We start from the raw sequence: 21,319 nt of genomic DNA on the forward strand, positions 1-21,319 counted from the left end.
TAACCAGGCTGGAGTGCAGTGGTGCTATCATGGCTCACGGCAGCCTCAACCTCTCAGGCTCAAGGGATCCTCTCGCATCAGCCTCCCCAGTAGCTGGAACTACAGGTAGGGACCACTACTTCCGGCTAATTTTTTTTTTTTTTTTTTTTTTTTGTAGAGATGGGGTTTCACCGTGCTGTCAGAGGTGTTTGAACCAGAGCAACTCCAATTTGAATAGGAGCTGGGTAAAATAAGGCTGAGCTCTACTGGACTGCATTCCCAGGAGGTCAGGCATTCTAAGTCACAGGATGAGATAGGAGGTTGGCACAAGGTACAAGTCACAAAGACCTTGCTAACAAAACAGGTTGTGGTAAAGAAGCTGGTCAAAACCCACCAAAACCAAGATGGCGATGAAAGTGACCTCTGATTGTCCTCACTGCTCATTATATGTTAATTATAATGCATTAGCATGCTAATAGACACTCCCACCAGCACCATGGCAGCTTACAAATGCCATGGCAATGTCAGGAAGTTACCCTATATGGTCTAAAAGGGGAAGAACCCTCAGTTCCTGGAACTGCCCAAACCTTTCCCAGAAAAACGCATGAATAATCCACTCCTTGTTAAGCAGATAATCAACAAATAACATAGCCAACGAGGAGCCCGTGCTGCTGCTCTGTCTGTGGAGTAGCCATTCTTTTATTCCTTTACTTTCCTAATAAACTTGCTTTCACTTTCCGATATGAACTCGCCCCAAATTCTTTCTTGTGCAAGGTCCAAGAATCCTCTCTTGGGGTCTGGATCGGGACCCCTCTCTGTAACAATGCTGCTCAGGCTGGTCTTGAATTCCAGGGCTCAAGCAATCTTCCTGCCTCAGCCCTCGAGTAGCTAGTACTACTACAGGCGTGCACCACCCTATCTGGCTTAAATCACATTGATTAGTTTTCCTATTTTGTAGTCAACCCCTTGCCCCACCAAAACAAACAAAACAAAAAAGACAATGCACTTGTTTAAAATACGTCCAATTTATCAAGAGAGTAACTTCATTGTTCTTGGGACCTGTCCCAGGCAGGCCCCTCCCACCCCCACCCCACAAAGGGATGAATAATTGTGCCAGTTTCTCCAAGGGTCTAGAGGTTCCAGGACACATAACTTAGGCTGCTAGAGGCTCCAGGAAGACCAAGGAAGCCCTGGGGCAAGTTTCCTAGCAGCAAACTGCCTCCACTATCCCGAGATTCCCGAGATTCCCGGGGCTGCAGAGGAATGGCGGAGAATGCATGGGAAGGGAGCAGGAGTGGGTGTCGGGAAAGGGTGGGGCAGATAAGGGACTTCAAATCAGATCAGCAGCTCCCATGATGAATATATGACAAATAAGTAATATATGGGCAGTGACTGAAACGTTTGCAGCTTTAAGAAAGAACTCAAATGAGAGCCAAGCCCAAACATTTTTACCTGCTCTAAACAATTTCCGGAATCCCAACTATGGCTTGGGTGGGAGGGAAGAGACTCCCACTTAATTATCTACATGGTTTTAAGGTTTTGGATGACAATATATTTAAAGAAAGTTGCTCTAGGCTGAGCTCCGTGGCTCAGGCCTATAATCCCAGCACTTTGTGAGGCCAAGGCGGGCAGATCCCTTGAGCCCACGAGTTCGAGACCAGCTTGGGCAACATGGCGAAACTCCGTGTCTACAAAAAATTAGTTGGGCATGCAGATCACGAGGTCAGGAGATTGAGACCATCCTGGCTAACACGGAGAAACCCCGTCTCTACTAAAAATACAAAAAATTAGCCGGGCGTGGTGGCAGGCGCCTGTAGTCCCAGCTACTCGGGAGGCTGAGGCAGGAGAACAGCGTGAACCCGGGAGGCAGAGCTTGCAGTGAGCTGAGATCGCGCCACTGCACTCCAGCCTGGGCGACAAAGCAAGACTCCATCTCAAAAAAAAAAAAAAAAAAATTAGCTGGGCATGGTATGGTGGCACTTGCTTGTAGTCCCAGCTACTGGGGAGGCTGAGGCAGGAGGATCAATTGATTCCAGGATGTTGAGGCTGCAGTGAGCCATAAACATGCCACTGCACTCTGGCTTGGGTGACAGAGCAAGACTCTGTCTCTAAACTAAAGAAATAAAAGAAGTTGCTCTTGCAACTTATACTGAGAAAAACAGTGTTAGAATGGGGGGAAATTATTCTTCAACTTAATTGCTAGTTTTTTCAAACCAAGCCCATCTCATAGATCTCAAAGAAACCATGAAGCCAGGAACAAATGGCGAATCAGCTCTTTCAGCCGGTTCTTATCATGAGTGGAGAAAGTCCATGGTGTCTTCCTCCCTAGACTGGAGAATGAGATACTTAAAGCTCTTAAATCTCTGAAAGTCTGGAGGAGAGGTATAGAGAAACATTTTATATCCTCTTACCTCTTCTCCCTGACACCAAATTTAGGCATACCATTACACGGGAGAGGGGCCGAGATGGAATTCTCTGCATATCTCCAAAGTGTCTAGAAACCATTTTACTTGAATACAACGAAGTGTTGGAGATAGAAACTCCTCCCATGTAGACGTATTTTGGGCTAGGACTAGCTCCACCGTCAGCACCCAAGTCTCATTCTGCTCAACAATCAGCTTCTGGGCCGGGTGCAGTGGCTCACACCTGTTATCTCGGCACTTTGGGAGGCCGAGGCAGGCGTGGTATGGTGGTGCAGGCCTGTAGTCCCAGCTACTGCGGAGGCTGAGGCAGGAGGGTCAGTTGAGTCCAGGAGGTTGAGGCTGCAGTGAGCCATAAATGTGCCACTGCACTCTAAGCCTGGGTGACAGACCGAGATTCTGTATCTAAAATAAAATAAAGAAGTAAAAGAAGTTGCTCTTGTAACTTGTACTGAGAAAAACAGCGTTAGAATGGGGAGAAATTATTCTTCAACTTAATTGCTAGTTTTTTCAAACCAAGCCCATCTCACAGATCTCAAAGGATCTCATAGAGGTCAGCAGTTTGAGACCAGCCAGGCCAACATGGTAAAACCCCGTCGCTACTAAAAATACAAAAATTAGCTGGGGCTTGGTGGCATGCACCTGTAATTCCAGCTGCTCAGGTGGCTGAGGCAAGAGAATTGCCTGAACCTGGGAGGCAGAGGTTGCAGTGAGCCGAGATCACACCACTGCACTCTAGCCTGGGTGACAGAGCCAGGCACCATCTCAAAAAAAAAAGAAAAATCAGCTTCTGGCAGGGTATGGTGGCTTATGCCTCTAATCCCTGTGCTTTGAGAGGCTGAGGTGGGAGGATTGCTTGAGGCCAGGAGTTTGAGACTAGCCTGGGCAACATAGGGAGACCCTGTCTCTACAAAAATGAAAAAAATTAGCTGGGTGTGATGGTGCACACCTGTAGTCTCATCTACTCAGGAGGCTGAGGTGGGAGAATCACTTGAGCCTAGGAAGTCAAGGCTGCAATGAGATGTGATCCCACTACTGCACTCCAGCCTGGGTGAGACCCACTGAGACCTTGCCTCTAAAAAAGAAAAAGAAAAAAAAAACTTCTAATGTTGGTGAACACTATGTGCTGAGAGCTTTAATCATTATTGAAGCTTTTTAAAAATATAATTAGAGAATGGTTATATTAGGAGGCTGAGGCAGGAGGATTGCTTGAGCCCAGGAGTTCAAGACCAGCCTGGGCAACATAGTGAGACCCCACCTCTAAAAAGAAAAAAGTTTACTTATGTGTTAATCTTGGAGAGTGTCTTGCTGCATTACCTTGAGTGTTGCAAATGTTTACAGGCAGGTGAATATATAATAGTTGTTATTAAATATAGGCCACAAGAATTATATGAATTTTCTAAATTCAGAAAGTAGGAACCATGTTCAATTTTGTTCAAATTAAATTTAGTCTAGAAAATGAACATTTAAAACCCCAAAGTCATCCCTTTTTTTCTTTTCTTTCTTTTTTTTTTGTGTGTGTGTGTGTGTGTGTTTTTGTGTGTGTGTGTTTTTTTGAGATAGAGTCTCACTCGTTGCCCAGGCTGGAGTGCAGTGGCACGGTGCGATCTCAGCTCACTGCAACCTCCACCTCCTGGCTTCAAGTGATTCTCCTGGCCCAGTCTCCCAAGTAGCTGGGACTACAGGTGTGCGCCACCACACTTGGCTAATTTTTGTATTTTTAGTAGAAATGGGGTTTCACTATGTTGGTCAGGCTGTTCTCGAATTCCTGACCTCTGGTGATCCACCCGCCTCAGCCTCCCAAAGTGCTGGGATTACAGGCATGAGCCACTGCGCCTGGACCTTTCTTTCTTTATCTGACTCTGAACACATCTTCATGATCCATTAGATTCCAACATGCATTTTACAAACTAGAGCCATGCTACACATTGGTAAGGAGAGAAACAGAGAGGTGAGAGACTCTTGCAGGAGCATTTGGAAATGATATCAGCCAGGAAGATGATAGTTGCGTCCACTACTTCTTCATTGGCAAGATGAAGTCAAGGAGTGAAAGGAGCTCTGTACAAAGCACTGCAGAGTCAGGAAATGTATTGTTTCTGTATTTTATCAAGTCTGATTGTTTCAGAGTTAACAAGCTTACAAGCAAAACAAAATACCAACCTATTAATAAGGTGTTCATCTCTATCTTGGCTTATTTTAATATTAAAAGGGTATTTCAAATATACTGGAAAGTGAAGGAGGCTGTAAGTTGAAAATAAGCAGGTACCTTGGACCTTTATTTTAGCCCATCTGAAAATACATATTTTATCATTCTTTTTCAGAAATTAAAATTTTCATTTTGAGTTAATTGTGGATTACCATGCAGTTGTGAGAAATAATACAGAGAGATCCCATATACCCTTCACCCAGTTTTCCCCAATAGTAACATCTTGCAAAAATAGAGTGCAATATCACAACCAAGATATTGACACTGATACAGTCAAGGAACAGAACATTCCCATCCCATAAAAATCCCTCTTGTTGCATTCTTACAGCAACACCCAGTTCTCTCCACCCTCTACCCTTCTTTAACCCTTAGCTACCACTGACCTCTTCATTTCTGTAATTTTGCCATTTCAAGTCTGTCATATAAATGGGATCATTTGTATGTAACCTTTGTGGATTGGCAGGTTTCTTTCAGCAGAATTCTCTGGAGATTCATGCAGGTTGTTGCATGTATTAATAGTTTGTTTCTTTTTATTGTTGACTAGTATTTCATGGTATGGGCAGATCAGTTTGTTTAACCAACATGTTGAAGGGCATCTAGGTTTTCCATTTTGAAGATATTTCAAGTAAAGCTGGTATAAACATGCATGTTCAAGTTGTTAGGTGAAGCTCCAGGAGTGTAACTGTAAGTTCATATGGTATGGTAGTTGTATGTTTCTTGTCTTTCTTGGTTTTTGGCTTCTTAGTTTTTTAAGAAGCTGCCGGCTAGCCACGGTGGCTCACACCTGTAATCCCAGCACTTTGGGAGGCTGAGGCAGGCAGATCACTTGAGGTTAGGTGTTCGAGACCAGCTTGGCCAACATGGTGAAACCCTGTCTCTACTAAAAATACAAAAATTAGCTGGGCGTGATTTGCGCCTGTAATCCCAGCTGCTTGGGTGGCTGAGGCACAAGAATCGCTTGAACTCGGGAGGTGGCGGTTGCAGTGAGCCGAGATCGCACACCACACTCCAGCCTGGACGATAGAGTGAGACTCAGTTAAAAAAAAAAAAAAAAAAAAAGCCGCCAAACTGTCTTCCAGAGTGACTATGCCATATTACATTCCCACTAGCAATCTATGAGTGATCCAGTTTCTCTGCAGCCTCATCAGCATTTGGCGTTGTCACTATTTTTTTCATTTTAGCCACCCTGATCATTGTGTAGTGATATCTCACTGTGGTTTTAATTTGCTTTTCCCAAATTGCACAAAATTTATTTGCCACCTGTAGATCCTCTTTGATAAAATGTTGCTTCAAGTCTTTTACCTGTGTTCTCATTGATTTTTTGTTTGTTTGCTTGTTTTTTTACTGCTGAGTTTTAAGGATTCTTTCTATATTTAGATACTAGTCCCTTGTGGGATATGTGGTTTGCAAACATTTTCTCCCAATGTGTAGCTTTTCTTTTCATCTTCTCAACTGGGTCTTATATAGGACAAAAGTTTTAAATTTTGGTGAAGTCCAATTTAGAGTTTTTCCTCTTATGGATCATGCTTTTTGTATCAAGTCTAAGAACTATCCTGCTTAGCCTTAGCTTCCTAAGATTTTCTCCTGTCTTTTCTTTTTTTTTTGTTTTGAGACGGAGTCTGACTCTGTCGCCCAGGCTGGAATGCAGTGGCGTGATCTTGGCTCACTGCAAGCTCCGCCTCCTGGGTTCACGCCATTCTCCTGCCTCAGCCTCCCTAGTAGCTGGGACTACAGGCGCCCGCCACCACGCCCGGCTAATTTTTTGTATTTTTAGTAGAGATGGGGTTTCACCGTGTTAGCTAGGATGGTCTCGATCTCCTGACCTTGTGATCCGCCCACCTCAGCCTCCCAAAGTGCTGGGATTACAGGCGTGAGCCACTGCGCCTGGCCTTCTCCTGTCTTTTCTAAAAGTTTTACAGTTTTATGTTTTACGTGTAAGTCTGTGATCCATTTGTAGTTAATTATTTTATCAGATGTGTGACATAAGTCAAGGTTAACTTTTTGCCCATGAATGTCCAATTGCTTCGGCACCATTTGTTGAAAGGCTGTCATCCACCATTGAATTACTTTTGCACCTTTGTCTTTTTAAAAAATACATTTACTTATTTATTTATTTACTAGTGACATCTCCCTGTGAATACTTTTGAGCCTTTGTCAAAAATCATTTGGGCATGTTTATATAGGTTTATTGCTATTGTTATGATTTTAAAAGCATTTAGCAAGCTAACTTAAAGGAATACAAAATAAACATTAGATCAGGTTATCCACCTTTCCTTTGTGTGTTGCTAGTTGAGATGTTTATCAATTCACAACCTAATCTTTTTTTTTCTTTTTTCTTCTTTTTTTTCTTTTTGAGACAGAGTTTTACTCTGTTGCCCAGGCTGGAGTGCAGTGGTGCGATCTTGGCTCACTGCAACCTCCATCTCCCAGGTTCAAGCAATTCTCCTGCCTCAGCCTCCCACGTAGCTGGGATTACAGGCACATGCCACCACGCTCGGCTAATTTTTGTATCTTTTTAAAGTAGAGACGGGGTTTCACCATGTTGGCCAGGCTGGTCTCAAACTCCTGACCTCAGGTGATCCACCCGCCTCCGCCTCCCAAAGTGCTGGGATTATAGACATGAGCCACCGCACCAGGCCACAAAGGGATTTAAGTTGGTAGAGGAACATAAAATCTACAGTTCACATCGTATAATATATTGTATAATAGCTTTGTTTTGAGTAAGCAATGTTGACTTATTGAAGCAAAGTTTCCAACTTTGAAAAGTCCTCTGCATTTTGCCTGGCACTCAACTCAGTGAAAGTTTATTTAATTAACATATGAAAAAATATATATTTTAATGTTGGATACTTATAGGGTCCTTTGTAGAAGGGATTTGAAATTGTGAGGATTACAGCCACTTGGTCTACCCTGGAATGTAGATACCTTCCACATACCTTCTGGTATCTTCTAACAGTGCATCCTGAGAAATTCTTTCTCCATATTGGACACATCATTTACTCTATCTTGGTTCCAGTCCCTCCTTTGTTACTTTAGAGTAATCCTGAATTTGAGTCAGGCGCCAATCTTAAACCTTGGTAAATGAAACTGAGATCCAAATAGCTGGCTTTATACTTAACTCCAAAGCAATAAATTCCTTAAGAGTTACAAGGATAGCATTTGCCTATATATATATACGTGATGTATGTCTACAAGTGGCTGAGCTTTAAACTTCATCTGTAAATTGAACATTTTCTGTAGCTTCCATATGAATTTTAGATTATTAAGTACTCATGAATTGAATAAAACTGTTAATTCTTCTAGTTTATAATTGGCAAATTATAATTAATGCTCTAAAATAATCCATCTCAAATCCTCGCATAGAAAGTAAAATTCAAATAATTTACTCACAGTTTCTTCCATAGAATTCTCAAGAGGGTAATAACGTTTTTCTTGGTTATTTATTTTCCAGGCCATGTAAATGTTAATATTCTTATTTGTAAAAAGTAAAATCATATTTTAAGAGATGCGCACATTCTAGTACTGTCTATTCTGCCTGAAACAGCTCTGTGATAAGGGAGTATTAAGAATAACAAATTCACACAAGCACAAGATAGAGTGGGAATTAGGTTCTTAGATGACTGGACATCTCTGTGGGAACCATTGGTTCAGAAAGAAGTAAGCTTTTTATCCAGGGAAAACAAAGAAGTCATAATTAAGAGAGAAGCAGTTTCAAAGGTGAAGGTGAAGAGTTGCCAGTCTCAGCGAAGACTTTGTAACTAGAGAATGAATCTTTAGCGTAGAGTTAACGGTAGATTTTAAACTGTTTTAATAATTATAATTATTATTGCACTTTGAAGGGGGTGTCTGAACTCAGTTGTAAAATGTTTGACATTTGTGAATTCCTTTAATGTTATATTTGAAAATGTTTTGGTGCATGCACAAGGTGCCCAACTATGACTCTACATTTTATTGTTAAACCTCATGTGACCCGTCTTTCTGGAGAAGTATGTGTGCCAAGTACAGGTTCAGCCTGCTACACAGGCAACGTGTATTTGTTTTTGAGAAATCTCAAACTGTTTTTATGAGAGAATTAACCCTCTCAGGGAAACAGCTCTACCAACGACTGCCCCACGGGAGAGGATGTGTGGGGACACCTGCATCCTGCTATTTGGAGAAAAATTGAGCTGCTGGTGAGACATTGAACCAACAGCCTTGGACTGAGAAGTGAAAAATAGAGAACACCTGCCTCCCCTCCACCCTGATGCCAATCCAAGCAATTCTGAAGGCATCTTGGAAGCCCTAGAAAAGAAAACCTCAATGACTTGATTTAGAACCTTGGAAAGTAGAGTGGTAACTTTGTGCTTGGCACATAATAGGCACTTGATAAAAATTTATTGAAAGAAAGAAAGAGAAGAAGGAAAGAAAGAAAAAGAAAGAAATAAGAGAGAAGAAGGAAAGAAAGAAAAGAAAAGAAAAAGAAAGAAAGACAGAAAGAAAAGAAAGTAATGAACTTTGTAACATTCTGAAGCACTAAGTGGCATACCCAAAAGGTTGGGCTATTTCATTGCTAGAGATAATTAATAACATAACCACTTTTCTTTTCTTTCTTTTCTTTTTTTTTTTTTTAGACCAGGTCTCACTATGTCATCCAGGCTGCAGTCTGGAACTCCTGGGCTCAAATTATCCTCCCGCCTCAGCCCCCCAAGTAGCTAGGACTACAGGCATGCACCACCACTCCTGGCTAAATTTTTTAAATTTTTTGTAGAGATGGGAGTCTCACTGTGTTGCCCAGGCTGGTCTTGAACCCCTGGTGTCAAAAGCAATCCTTCCACTTCAACCTCCCAAAGTGCTGGGATTACAGGTGTGAGCCACTAGGCCTGACCATAATCACTTTTGTAAACAAACAACCAAAAAAACAAAAAGTAACTCCCTAGTCTCTAAGTAAGATAGAAGGGATTTTTGGTCAGTTCAGAAACCAAAGGTAGTTATGTATGTGCTTGTGTGAATTTGTTATTCTTAATTCTCCCTTATCACAGAGCTGTTTCAGGCAGAGTAGAGAGTACTAGAATGTGCACATCTCCTAAAATATGATTTTACTTTTTTTTTTTTTTTTTGAGATGGAGTCTCTGTCACTAGGCCGGGGTGCAGTGGCGCCATCTTGGCTCACTGCAACCTCCGCCTCCCGGATTCGAGTGATTCTCCTGCCTCAGCCTCCTGAGTAGCTGGGACTACAAGTGCGTGCCACCATGCCTGGCTAATTTTTGTATTTTTAGTAGAGACGGGGTTTCACCATGTTGGTCAGGATGGTCTCAATCTCTTGACCTTGGGATCCGCCCGCCTCGGCCTCCCAAAGTGCTGGGATTACAGGCGTGAGCCACCGCGCCCAGCCCTATGATTTTACTTTTTACAAATAAGAGTATGAACATTTACATGGCCTGGAAAATAAACAAAAAGCAAGCAACTGCTAATCTAAGCAGATGCTGATATCTTCCTCAGCATGTAGGTTGTACACTGTTGGCTTGACCTTGCAATCCTTTCTGAAAATTTAAAGGCTAGTGGATGTGAAAAGCTTTGCTAAGAATTTCCCAGGAACCAAGTAAATATAATCTCACAGAATGTGAAAATGTTGATAGTATTTGTGCTACTTACTGATACATTTTCAAATGTGCTGACGTTAATCATTCTCAAATAGTTTTTTTTCTTCTTCTTCTTCTTTTTTTTTTTTTTTTTGAGACGGAGTCTCACTCTGTCACCCAGGCTGGAGTGCAATGGCACGATCTCAGCTCACTGCAACCTCCACCTCCTGGGTTCAAGCAATTCTCGTGTCTTGGCCTCCTGAGTAGATGGGATTACAGACATGCGCCACCATGCCTGGCTAATTTTTGTACTTTTAGTAGAAACGAGGTTTCACCACCTTGCCCAGGCTGGTCTTGAACTCCTGTCCTCAGGTGATCCACCCACCTCGGCCTCCCAAAGTGCTGGGATTACAGGTGTAAGCCACCGCACCTGGCCTCAAGTAGGTTTTAACAGTGCTTTTTGCTCTTAAAATCCTAAGTGAGGTCCAAATGCCACGTTTCACTAACACCCCTGAGAGGAGAGATCGCAGTTGATTGAAAGGGAAGGGGAGTGCCATGCGGTGGTGAAGTGTGGACCCTGAAGGCAGGTGCCAGTTGGACTTCCTGCTCTTCCAACTCCCGGCTGTGAAACCTAAAGCACACAATTTAATTTATCTGGGCCTACTCCTCCCCCAACTGCCAATGGTAAAATGAGAATAATACTATCTATCCCATGGGGTTGTTGTAAAGATTATTATGTAAAGTGCATTGAACAGTGCCTGGTACAGAATAAGAATTCTAATGTTTCCTAAATAGTCAAAATTTAAGTCAAAATGGGGGAAATGTGTATAAATTCCTAAAACTAAGCATTTTGCAAATATACTGTTTCTTAAGAGATAAACTCCAGAGAAATTGGCCTTTGTGTAGTCCTTTAAATAAAAATAATTAATTCAGAAAACAGGCCCAGTGTGGTGGTTCACACCTATAATCCCAGCACTTTGAGAGGCCAAGGCAGGAGGATCACTTGAGCCCAGGAGTTCAACACTAGCCCGGGCAACACAGAGAGACCTTGTCTCAAAAAAGAAAAAGAAAAAAAATTAATTCAGAAAACAAATTTGATGGTGAGTAACTAACCTATGGTTCCCAGGGTACCATTCAATTCATGCAATTCATTAGGCATGAAACATCCTAGTGCTGAACTACTGCTTACACCAACTTTCTACAAAATCGTACTAAATCTGAGTATGAGACATTTATCTGGAATTTAGTGTGAATATTCCGAAAGTTTCTTCCTTCTTTCTTTCTTTTTTTTTTTTTTTTTTTTGACAGAATCTTGCTCTGTCGACTAGGATGGAGTGCAGTGGCACAATCATAGCTCACTGCAGCCTCGAATTCCTGGGCTGAAGTCATCCTTCCACCCCAGCCACCCCAGCCTCCCCAGCCTCCTGAGTAGCTGGGACTACAGGTGCACCACTGCGCCTGGCTAATTTTTTTTTATTTTTTGTAGAGACAAGGTCTCGCTATGTTAACCAGGCTGGTTTCTTCATTCTTAATGGAGATTCAAAGTATTTGTGAAAACTGGGGCACTCGGTTGCTAGTTACAACTGGAATAAATTTTGTCTTTCAGCCCCAAAGCCTTAATGCTTTGCGCCAAGCAATCCAGCTACAAATTTAATTTAGTTCAAATACTTATTGATTGGCTGCCATGTTCATATAATACATATTATATTCAAGGGTCGGAAATGAAAGGATGCAAGCCACTTGTGCTGATATTATTTAAAGTCTTCATCTTTTGAGAAAGGCTGATGGCAAAGGAGCAGATCCATGCTGTCATGTCTCAGCATCGCGCGGAGCAGAGGTGGCCTGGATGGGTAACCTCCAGCACAGGCCCTCAAAGAAGGACGGGCACATTTCCGGTAACAGCCTCATTTCCCCCGTTCCCCGGGGGAAGGGGGGCAGCTAGCACTGCTGATGGCATCGCCTGACATCACTTGTTCCGGAGGATAGGAGAGCGTGGGCCTGCGTGGCCCACCTCATCCGTGGCCTGACTGCGTTAACCTCTCGGTTCCCTGCTCTTGCCACGTGAGGTGCCCAAATATGGTCGGACTCAGGAGGAGCCAGGGAGCGCTTGCCTTTCTCCTGCTAATGGGGAGGAGGCTGGAACAAATGTTTGGAGTTAAACACAATCTGCAGGAAAGCAAATGGGGACTCGGACTCGCTCCTGGGCGAGCTGAAAGTCGGCTGCAGCAGAAGCTCCTGCCTTGGGTGATCCATCATTTAATAAACCCCAGAGAATCCAGTGTCCCCGGCAGGCTTTTTGCTCCCCTGCTCTCTTGCCTTCTGAGGCCCTGGGTCGTCCCCGCAGCTCTAATCCCCCTGTTAGAAACGGGAGGCGCCCGAGGGCCGGGTGGGCTGCTGCCTGGACCTGGGCTGGCGCGTCGCAGCGCCTCTGGTCCCGGCAGCCTGGGGGCAGATGCTGCTGCAAGGCGTGTCTGTGGCTGTGCTCATGTGATGAAGCGAGGGAAAAACCAGGGGGAGGGGGGCGGAGGCTAAGAGGTGGCCTTTTTTTTTTTCCTTTTCTTTTAAGGAGTTTGCCGCGAGCGCGTCTCCTTCATTCGCAGGCTGGGCGCGTTCGCAGGAGGCTGGCGGCGAAGGAAGGCGCTCTTGGGACCTCGCGGGCGCGCGTCTTTTGGCTCTTGCCCCTGTCCCTGCGGCTTGGGGAAGGCGTAACTCGGCGGCTAGGCGCGGGAGAAGTGCGGAGGAGCCATGGGCGCCGGGAGCTCCACCGAGCAGCGCAGCCCGGAGCAGCCGCCCGAGGGGAGCTCCGCGCCGGCTGAGCCCGAGCCCAGCGGCGGCGGCCCTTCGGCCGAGGCGGCGCCAGACACCACCGCGGACCCCGCCATCGCTGCCGCGGACCCCGCCACCAAGGTACGGGCGTGCCGGGCCACCTGCGCCGGGAGGCGCGGGTCTTTGGGGTGGGGGTGGGGGGTCCCTCCGATTTCCGCCGAGAGAACTTCCCAGCCCATCCAGCCCCATCTGCAAACTCAGGAGTGCGAACCCCTCTTTGGAGGCTTTTCAGGGTCTTTTGCGCCGGGGCGGGGCCAGAGCAGCGGCGAGCGCGGCGGGGGGCTTGCATCTTTGTCGCGGGTCTCCAGGGGAGGCGACTGCGCCATCCGCAGTAATAAAACCCGCGCCCTGCCCACGGCGGCTGAGCCTTTCTCCGCACTCTTCCGGTGGGAGCCATCCAGCCCGAGGCGGAGGAGCTGCGCGGGGGGGATCCGTGGAGAATGGACCCCGGGCCGGGCCTCCGGAGCTCCGAGATGCGGAAAGTCAGCTGTGAGGCCAGGACGCGTGGTGGAGCGCGCCGGGGAGCCCAGCCACCCTCGGGTTCCCCGTCGCGTACCGCCCTGGATGCCAGCGGTGCCTGGAGCGAGCGGGTTTGGTACCCAGTCCTCCTGCGGCAGCGGCCCGAGCAGGCACCGCCTTCCCGAGGCAGAGAAAGCCTGGGGTGTAGCTCGCTCGGAGCCAGGGAAAACCTGGGCAGGCGCTGCGTTTCCAGAAGGAATGACAGGTTTCGCAAACCAGCCAGCGCCCTCGCGTTCGCTCAGCGCTTTGCCTGCAGACTCAGTTGGCCAAACACACGCTAGAGTGGCTAGAAGTTCTCGAAGGGTGGGGTCAAAGTGTAACGAGCATTCCGGGTACTCTTCCCTGGACGCAGTGCTGAAACGACTGCATTTTATCGGCTTCAGTCTTCAAGGCTGGAATATTTCTTGTGGGCCAGGACAGCCGCCAAGACTGTGGCTTGTTCTGGTCGTGGTATTTTAGATCTATTTTCCAGCGTGTGTGTTCATTAGCAAGGCTTCACTCTACTGGTTTTGTGATACCCTTGTATCACAAAGGTACCCTTGTGATACCTTGTAGAAAGATGTGGATAACCATGTTTAATAGTTAAATTTGCGGTATGTCAAATTTGAGGATAGAGTACGTGAGTTATCGCAGGAGATGTAGATGTTTACAATATGAAAAAAAAAAGGAACCTACAACCATGACCTAATTGCCTTGACCTCCTTAGCTGTCCTAGTCTCTTTTGGGCTGAGAGACTGCTGTTAACAATATAGTTTCTACCTCCGGTCTTTGATTCATAACTACTTGTAAAATCCATGGTCCCTAGATATTAAGTACTAACTGTGCCTCTGTGCTATGTAGGTTTTTCTAAGAGATGCTTAAGCTTCTGGCCTGAGGAATGTACTATCCTTTTGAGATCCAAGTCACATTTTAATACTTACTGTATGCACATAATGTTTTGATGCTAGCTACTGTCAAAGTGGCTCTGTAACCAGTGTTCAGAGTCTAGTGATGAAAATAATTTTAAGGTATAATTGCTAAAAACTTGCAGTTGGGTGACATTCCCCCCCACCCCCCCGGCTTTTATACTCCTTCAGATCTTACTAACTGTTCACCCTGAAATATGGGATTTAATCGCTTCCCAGTAAACTTGAATTTGTTTATTTAAAAATATTCCTTCCATTCTTTTTCCTTCTTCCATAACCTTATCCTTTTCCTCTTTCCAAGTTGCCAACCGTCTTGAAGCAGCCAAACAACCTCCTTTTAAAAAATCACCTAAATGACATCCAGAATATCATTGAACTTGTTGGCATAATGCCCAGTTATCAATTTGGAGACAAATCAATACACTTACTTGTATCCTTGGAATGTATTTAGTTTTCATTTCAACTAGCCAAGTTTATCACTCAGGCTTTGAACACAAATGTCTTTTCAAAAGGACTCCCCAATTAAGAATGACTCAGCACCATGGCCCTTGCCTCCCCTCTTCTTGTTAAGCTCCAATTCCTGACCTCCAAGTAATCCCATCTCCCACTCTAGGCTCTGTGGCACCATGGACCCGTCCCAGCAGTTTTCACATGTGTGGGTTTAGTGTTCTGGCTGTTCTGAATACTTCGCAGGGGCAGGGAACACGCCTGGTTGTGCCGACCAACGGTGTTCCTTCATGCGTGCCATGCTGCCTGGCAGAGGCAGCTCTCAGGAATACTTGTGGAAAGAGGAAGGGGTGATATTGGCTCCTTGGTTTTGATTGGAAAATATCAAGTTGGAGAATACCTTGACCTATCTGATTTTACTACAATTTAACCCTTGATCATTTCATTATCACGTGAGACTGATTATGATAGTGACTAAGGCAAGTCAGTCTATTCGGTTATTAATAGATCAAGTGAATAGTTTGACCAAAAACCTCAGATTTGGGGGATTTGGATTCTGTTTCTCTAGATATAGAGTGACTTGTTAGCGTTGCAATTTCAAATTGGGTTTTATCTTAAATAGACAAATATATTAAGTGCATATGGCTCAAATGAGACCATTTCATACCCTGAGTTACTTAGGATTACATCTTGAACTTCCTTGATGTGTCTGTGGACGGTTGGGGAGGTTTAGGCTAATACATCATTTTTCCCTCCTTGGATAGAATGTGATCATTAATTAAAGGTTGTAGGCAGATCTTTTTCTATCTAATAGCTGACATTTATATCACATGCATGCTATCTATTTAGCAATTGGATTTACTTTCCTTTTTTTCTGCTAATTTTAGTTACCAGTTACTCACTAAGTGCCCTTATCTGAACAGACATTACACTGGTTGAATGACCACTTGTATTAGGTCAAATGGAGAGTTAAACAAGCTTTTGATTACCCAGGCTTAACATTTAGATGCACTAAAGCAGAAGTCTTGGTTTTATCTATGGTTCATTTCTGTAAAATGGAAGGAGTCTTTATCTTCTATTCAGTCTTTTGTAATCTTTATTTTTTCTGTTAGATCCAGAGATAGACTGGAAATCTTTTACAGTCTTTATATGTAAGATCCAGGCGGTGGCAGGGGGGAATGGCTTGATCTGTTATCTGCCAGGGTTTAATTTTGAGACATGGCCGTTTCGCAACTGCAGGGTGCAGGAAGATTAGATGACCTGAATGCTGGTGGTAAGTAAAGCCTCACACTCCACATTATTCCTTAATTGTCTGTTTTTAAAAATTTGTCTTAAAAAAATATTAAGGTGGCAACATATTCAGGTGGCAACAGAGGGTGGGGTGACCAGTGACAAACTGACTTCCATGTCTCTGGCTAATCTTGATTTCTGGAGCCAGGCTCCAGACCAAGTCTGGACAATCAATTAATTAGCCTTTCTATATTTATTGCCTGATCAATGATTTCAATGCTGGACATTGAACAATGGTCTGTTGCAACAGAGTGAGGCCATTGTCTCTGGCAGGTGGGGAGATGGGGGCTCTTGTTAGCTCCATTTGATTACCAGAGCCTTGAATCACCAAAACATAAAGATGTACTCAAATAGAAGAATCCATTGTCTGACTGGTAAATTTAAGGATGTGTTTGACCCTCGTGCATTAAAACAGACAATTGGCTGAGCGCGGTGGCTCACGCCTGTAATCCCAGCACTTTGGGAGGCTGAGGCAGGCGGATCACAAGGTCAGGAGATCGAGACCATCCTGGCTAACACGGTGAAACCCCATCTCTACTAAAAACACAAAAAATTAGCCGGGCGTGGTGGCGGGTGCCTGTAGTCCCAGCCGCTTGGGAGGCTGAGACAGGAGAATGGCGTGAACTCAGTGAGCCGAGATGGCGCCACTGCACTCCGGTCTGGGCGACAGAGCGAAACTCTGTCTCAAAGAAAAAAAAACAAACAAACAAAACCAGACAATTGAGGTGGCCAGCTGCATTTCATAATTCCTCCCATAAGCTTCCTCCTATTCGCCACTTGTTTAGCAATGGAAATGGAGAATGAAGATGGCCTCAAAGTGACTACATCACCAGTGTTACAAAAATGGGCCAGAATTTAAGGCAAGAATTATATGTTTCTTAATAGAGGGATGTTTCTCTGTGTGTGGCTACCTGTATTCCTGTGGATTTTTACCAGATTATAAGAGCTGCTAATTTCTGATCAGAACAGAGACCAAAAATTGGAGATAATGGATGTGGGGATGATTCTTTTGGGTACCGATAGACTGCAGGAATAGCAGGGCTTCCTTTAAATCCATTACAGCTTATAGGCTAGTGGATGAATAAGATCAGTGGAGATTTTCACTTGAAATATTTCCTTCTATGAAGAAAAGGCCTTGAAATGTGCCTCCTCTTTGGGTTGACTAATTTCTATGCCTTTACAGCTTTAAGCTGACATTATAAGATTATTCTAGTTTGGATCTTGTAAGATAATTAACAAAATGGAAATAAAATGTTTTGTTTTTAAAAATACTAATAAATTATTTATTTTCCTTTGTCTTAGTTAGTTTTAATACATATTCAGTGCTTAACACCAGTGCAGGAAAACTTAAACTAAATGGCATCATCCCCGTCTCTGTAATTCTATATGCAGTAGCCATTCATGAAGTTAGAAATTAGAATTTATAGCACTAAGCATTCTAAGAAAAATTAAGCCAGTATGTTTATCTCTTGAAAAAAAAAAAAGCAATTAAATTTCCTTGAACCGAATTCTTTTTTTTTTGGCTCACTGCAACCTTTGCCTCCCGTGTTCAAGCGATTCTCCTGCCTCAGCCTTCCAAGTAGCTGGGATTACAGGCGCCCACCACCAGGCCCAGCTAATTTTCTGTATTTTTAGTAGAGATGGGGTTTCACCATGTTGGCCAGGCTGGTCTCAAACTCCTGACCCCGTGATCCGCCCGGCTAAGGCAGGAGAATGGCGTGAACCCGGGAGGTGGAGCTTGCAGTGAGCCGAGATGGCACCATTGCAGTCCAGCCTGGGCGACAGAGAGAGACTCCGTCTCAAAAAAAAAAAGCTCAAAAGCATTTGTTTACTCTTATTAATGATTTTTATTTAAAGTCATTGCATAGCAAGATTGATTTAATGTTTATTTTTTAAAAAAAATATTAATGATTGAGAACTTAAATTTATAAGTAGGGTAAATTACTTACAAATTTAAGTAAAATTTGAAGCCAGTATGATGTGGCTTCTTACATGTTCTTTCGAAAACTTCATGCACATGAAAGTAGATAAAAATGGCACAGTCTTTTCCATTTAAGAAAAAGATCATATCACATGTAGATTCTGCAACTTTAGGTTTTGGATGTCTTTTCATATCAGGACATAAATAACTACCCCCATTCTTATTAATTTGGGTGCATAAATTTCCCTTTTGTGGGTTGAAGCCCTGTAATGATTTGACCAATTCCTTGGGTTTATATTTAGATTGTCCTAGTCCATAAGTGTAATTGCTGAATTGGAAGCTTTATATGCATTTAAAAATTTAACCCGGCAAGGTGTGGTGGCTCACGCCTGTAATCCCAGCACTTTGGGAGGCCAAGGCAGGTGAATCACGAGATCAGGAGTTCGAGACCAGCCTGGCCAACATGGTGAAACCTCGTCTCTACTAAAAACACAAAAAATTAGCTGGGTGTGGTGGCAGGTGCCTGTAATCCCAGCTACTTGGGAGGCTGAGGCAGGAGAATCTCTTGAACCTGGGAGGGGGAGATTGCAGTGAGCTGAGATCTCACCACTGCACTCCAGCCTGGGCAACAGTGCAAGACTCCGTCTCAAAAACAAAAACAAAAACAAAAAATTTAACCCTTCCTAAATTGACTTTCCAAAGAGGTTCTACCACTTTGCAGTCCCACCGTGGAGATCAGCACTCGTTTTCCCATGCTTTGCCTTCATGGGTATCAGATTTTCCAGTACTTGCTAATGTGCTAGGTGAAGAATGGTACCTCAGTTTCCTTGGTGCATTTTTAACTGTGAAGTTGAATGCCTCATCATGTTTCTTTGCCATGTGCTTGCCATCTGATCATGCACTGGTCTGGCTGTCAGAGCATGAAAGGCTATGGTTTGTTTTACTTTTAATTAATTTTCATTTTCATTTAACTTTAATTTTATTTATTTATTTTTTTTGAGATAGGCTCTCATTCTATTGCCCAGTCTGGAATGCAGTGGTGCAATCTTGGTTTACTGCAGCCTCGACCTCCTGGGCTCAAATGACCCTCCTACTTCAGCCTCCTGAGCAGCTGGGACTACAGGCACACACCACCAGGTAGCTGGGACTACAAGTGCACACCACCATGCCTGGCTAATTTTGTTTATTTTTGGTAGAGACAAGGTCTCCCTGTGTTGCCCAGGCTGGTCTGGACCTCCTGGACTCAAGCAATCCTCCCACCTCAGCCTCCCAAAGTGCTGAGATTACAGGTGTGAGCCCCCATGCCCAGCCCAATTAATTTTTAAAGATTTTTTTTTTTCTAGCCAAGTGTGGGGGCTCACACCTGTAATCTCAGCACTTTGAGAGGCCAAGAAGGGAGGATCACTTGAGGCTAAGAGTTCAAGAGTGGCCTGGACAACATAGCAAGATCCCATCTCTACAAAAAATAAAAAATTTAGCTGGGTGTGGTGGCATGTACCTGTAGTCCTAGCTACTTGGAAGGCTGAGGTGAGAGGGTTGCTTCCACCCAGGAGTATGAGGCTGCAGTGAGCTATGATCATGCTACTGCACTACAGCCTGGCAGAGCAAGACCCTATCTCTATTTAAAAAAACAAAACAAAACAAAACAACAAAAAAACTTTTTCCCTAGAAATTACTCAAATTGGAAAAAAGCAAGTTCAAGAATAAAAACGCAGCTGAGGTAGAGCAGTCTTACTCTCCTTTGCTCCTTTTCCTTTCCAAATTAATGAACCATCTTTAAATTTATTTGCTTGGAGGATGACCTACTTCTTTAGCTATCACTTTTAAAATTTCTTTTCTTGGAACAATCTAAAATCATTTAGTTGCCAGAAATTACTTTATGGTCATGATCCGTGAAATGTTGAGATCAGGGATTGGAAGCAGCAGAAATCCACCTCTTGGGAAAACAATAGGGTGAAGGCTTACCCGGGATCCTCTCCCGTTCTCACGGCAAACAGCCTGGCTCTGTTAACTGGATGGTATACACGGATTTTCTGAGAAAAATGTAGGTGTTCAAAACACAGGAGACCATCTGGGACACCAGGACACCATTAGGCGCCTCTTAATACAAGTATTCATTTCAGGTTCAAAGCTTTTTGTCTTCCCTATGATTTCTCTGTGATGTTTTTTAAATGGGGGAAACCCTGTAGTTTCTCTCTGCCTAATCTTAATCCCAGTTTTAGTAACATGTCAGTTTCATGTTTGATTTCAAAATGAAATAAACCAAAATTTAAGAAGGAGAGATTACTGCAGTTTATTGGCTGACCATCTATTTGTTATATGCAAACACTGCAAACTGGGAGTATTGAAGGATTAAAATTTTCCTAGTTCCCAAACCTGGTGGTGCTATTGAATCACCTAGGGAGCTTTTCAAAGACACCCCTACACCTCATCCTGGATTTATTGAATTAGAATCCCAGGCAATCTCAGGGTCTGGGATTCTGTGATTTTTTTTTTTTTTTTTTTTTTTTTTTGAGAGACAGAGTCTCACTGTGTTTCCCAGGCTAGTCTTGAACTCCCGGACTCAGGCCATCCTTTGGCCTCAGCCTCCTGAGTAACTGAGATTACCAGCTCCTGCCACTGTGCTGGGATTCTGTAGTCTTAAAATGCTCATCAGATATTCTAATGTGCGGGGTGTGGGCTCCATTACCTTAAGGGAGGGGAAAGAGTAAGCGTAAGAGCTGAATAAGGGCCAGGGAGAGGTTCAGGTCTAGGTGACACTGGATGATAGCATGTGCAGATTTCACTGAGATTGGAACTTGTGTGGGTGAGAGGGAAGCTTTCACATGATGGAAGAGCAGCATTTTCCTTCACACATCTGGAGGATAAAATAAAGGAAAATATTTCTTCCACATAATTTCATTCCTTTGTTTGACTACATTAAAAAGTGGGTTGCTGGCCAGGCATGGTGGCTCACGCCTGTAATCCCAGCACTTTGGGAGGCCGAGGCGGGCGGATCACGAGGTCAGCAGTCCAAGACCAGCCTGGCCAACATGGTGAAACCCCATCTCTATTAAAAATACAAAAATTAGCCAGGTGTGGTGGTGTGTACCTGTAATCCCAGCTACTCGGGAGGCTGAGGCAGGAGAATCGCTTGAACCTAGGAGGTGGAGGTTGCAGTGAGCCGAGACCGCGCCATTGCACTCCAGCCTGGGCGACAGAGCAAGACTCTGTCAAAAAAAAAAAAAAAGTGGGTTGCTAACGGAGGC

General features: G+C 44.0%; 1 protein-coding gene across 1 annotated transcript in view; it reads left to right on the forward strand.

The window, feature by feature from the left end:
- The first annotated feature begins 12,699 nt into the window (after positions 1 to 12,699).
- The window catches only part of AKAP12 (A-kinase anchoring protein 12), a 114,815-nt gene continuing 106,195 nt past the window's right edge, over positions 12,700 to 21,319 (forward strand). The window contains exon 1 of the mRNA XM_002817489.6: positions 12,700 to 13,070. Coding sequence (XP_002817535.4) covers positions 12,909 to 13,070 — 162 coding nt within the window. The 5' untranslated portion in view covers positions 12,700 to 12,908. The remainder of the gene's footprint in view (positions 13,071 to 21,319) is intronic.

The sequence above is a fragment of the Pongo abelii genome, chromosome 5, assembly GCF_028885655.2.
Source record: "Pongo abelii isolate AG06213 chromosome 5, NHGRI_mPonAbe1-v2.0_pri, whole genome shotgun sequence".
In the NCBI taxonomy this organism is placed as follows: domain Eukaryota; kingdom Metazoa; phylum Chordata; class Mammalia; order Primates; family Hominidae; genus Pongo; species Pongo abelii.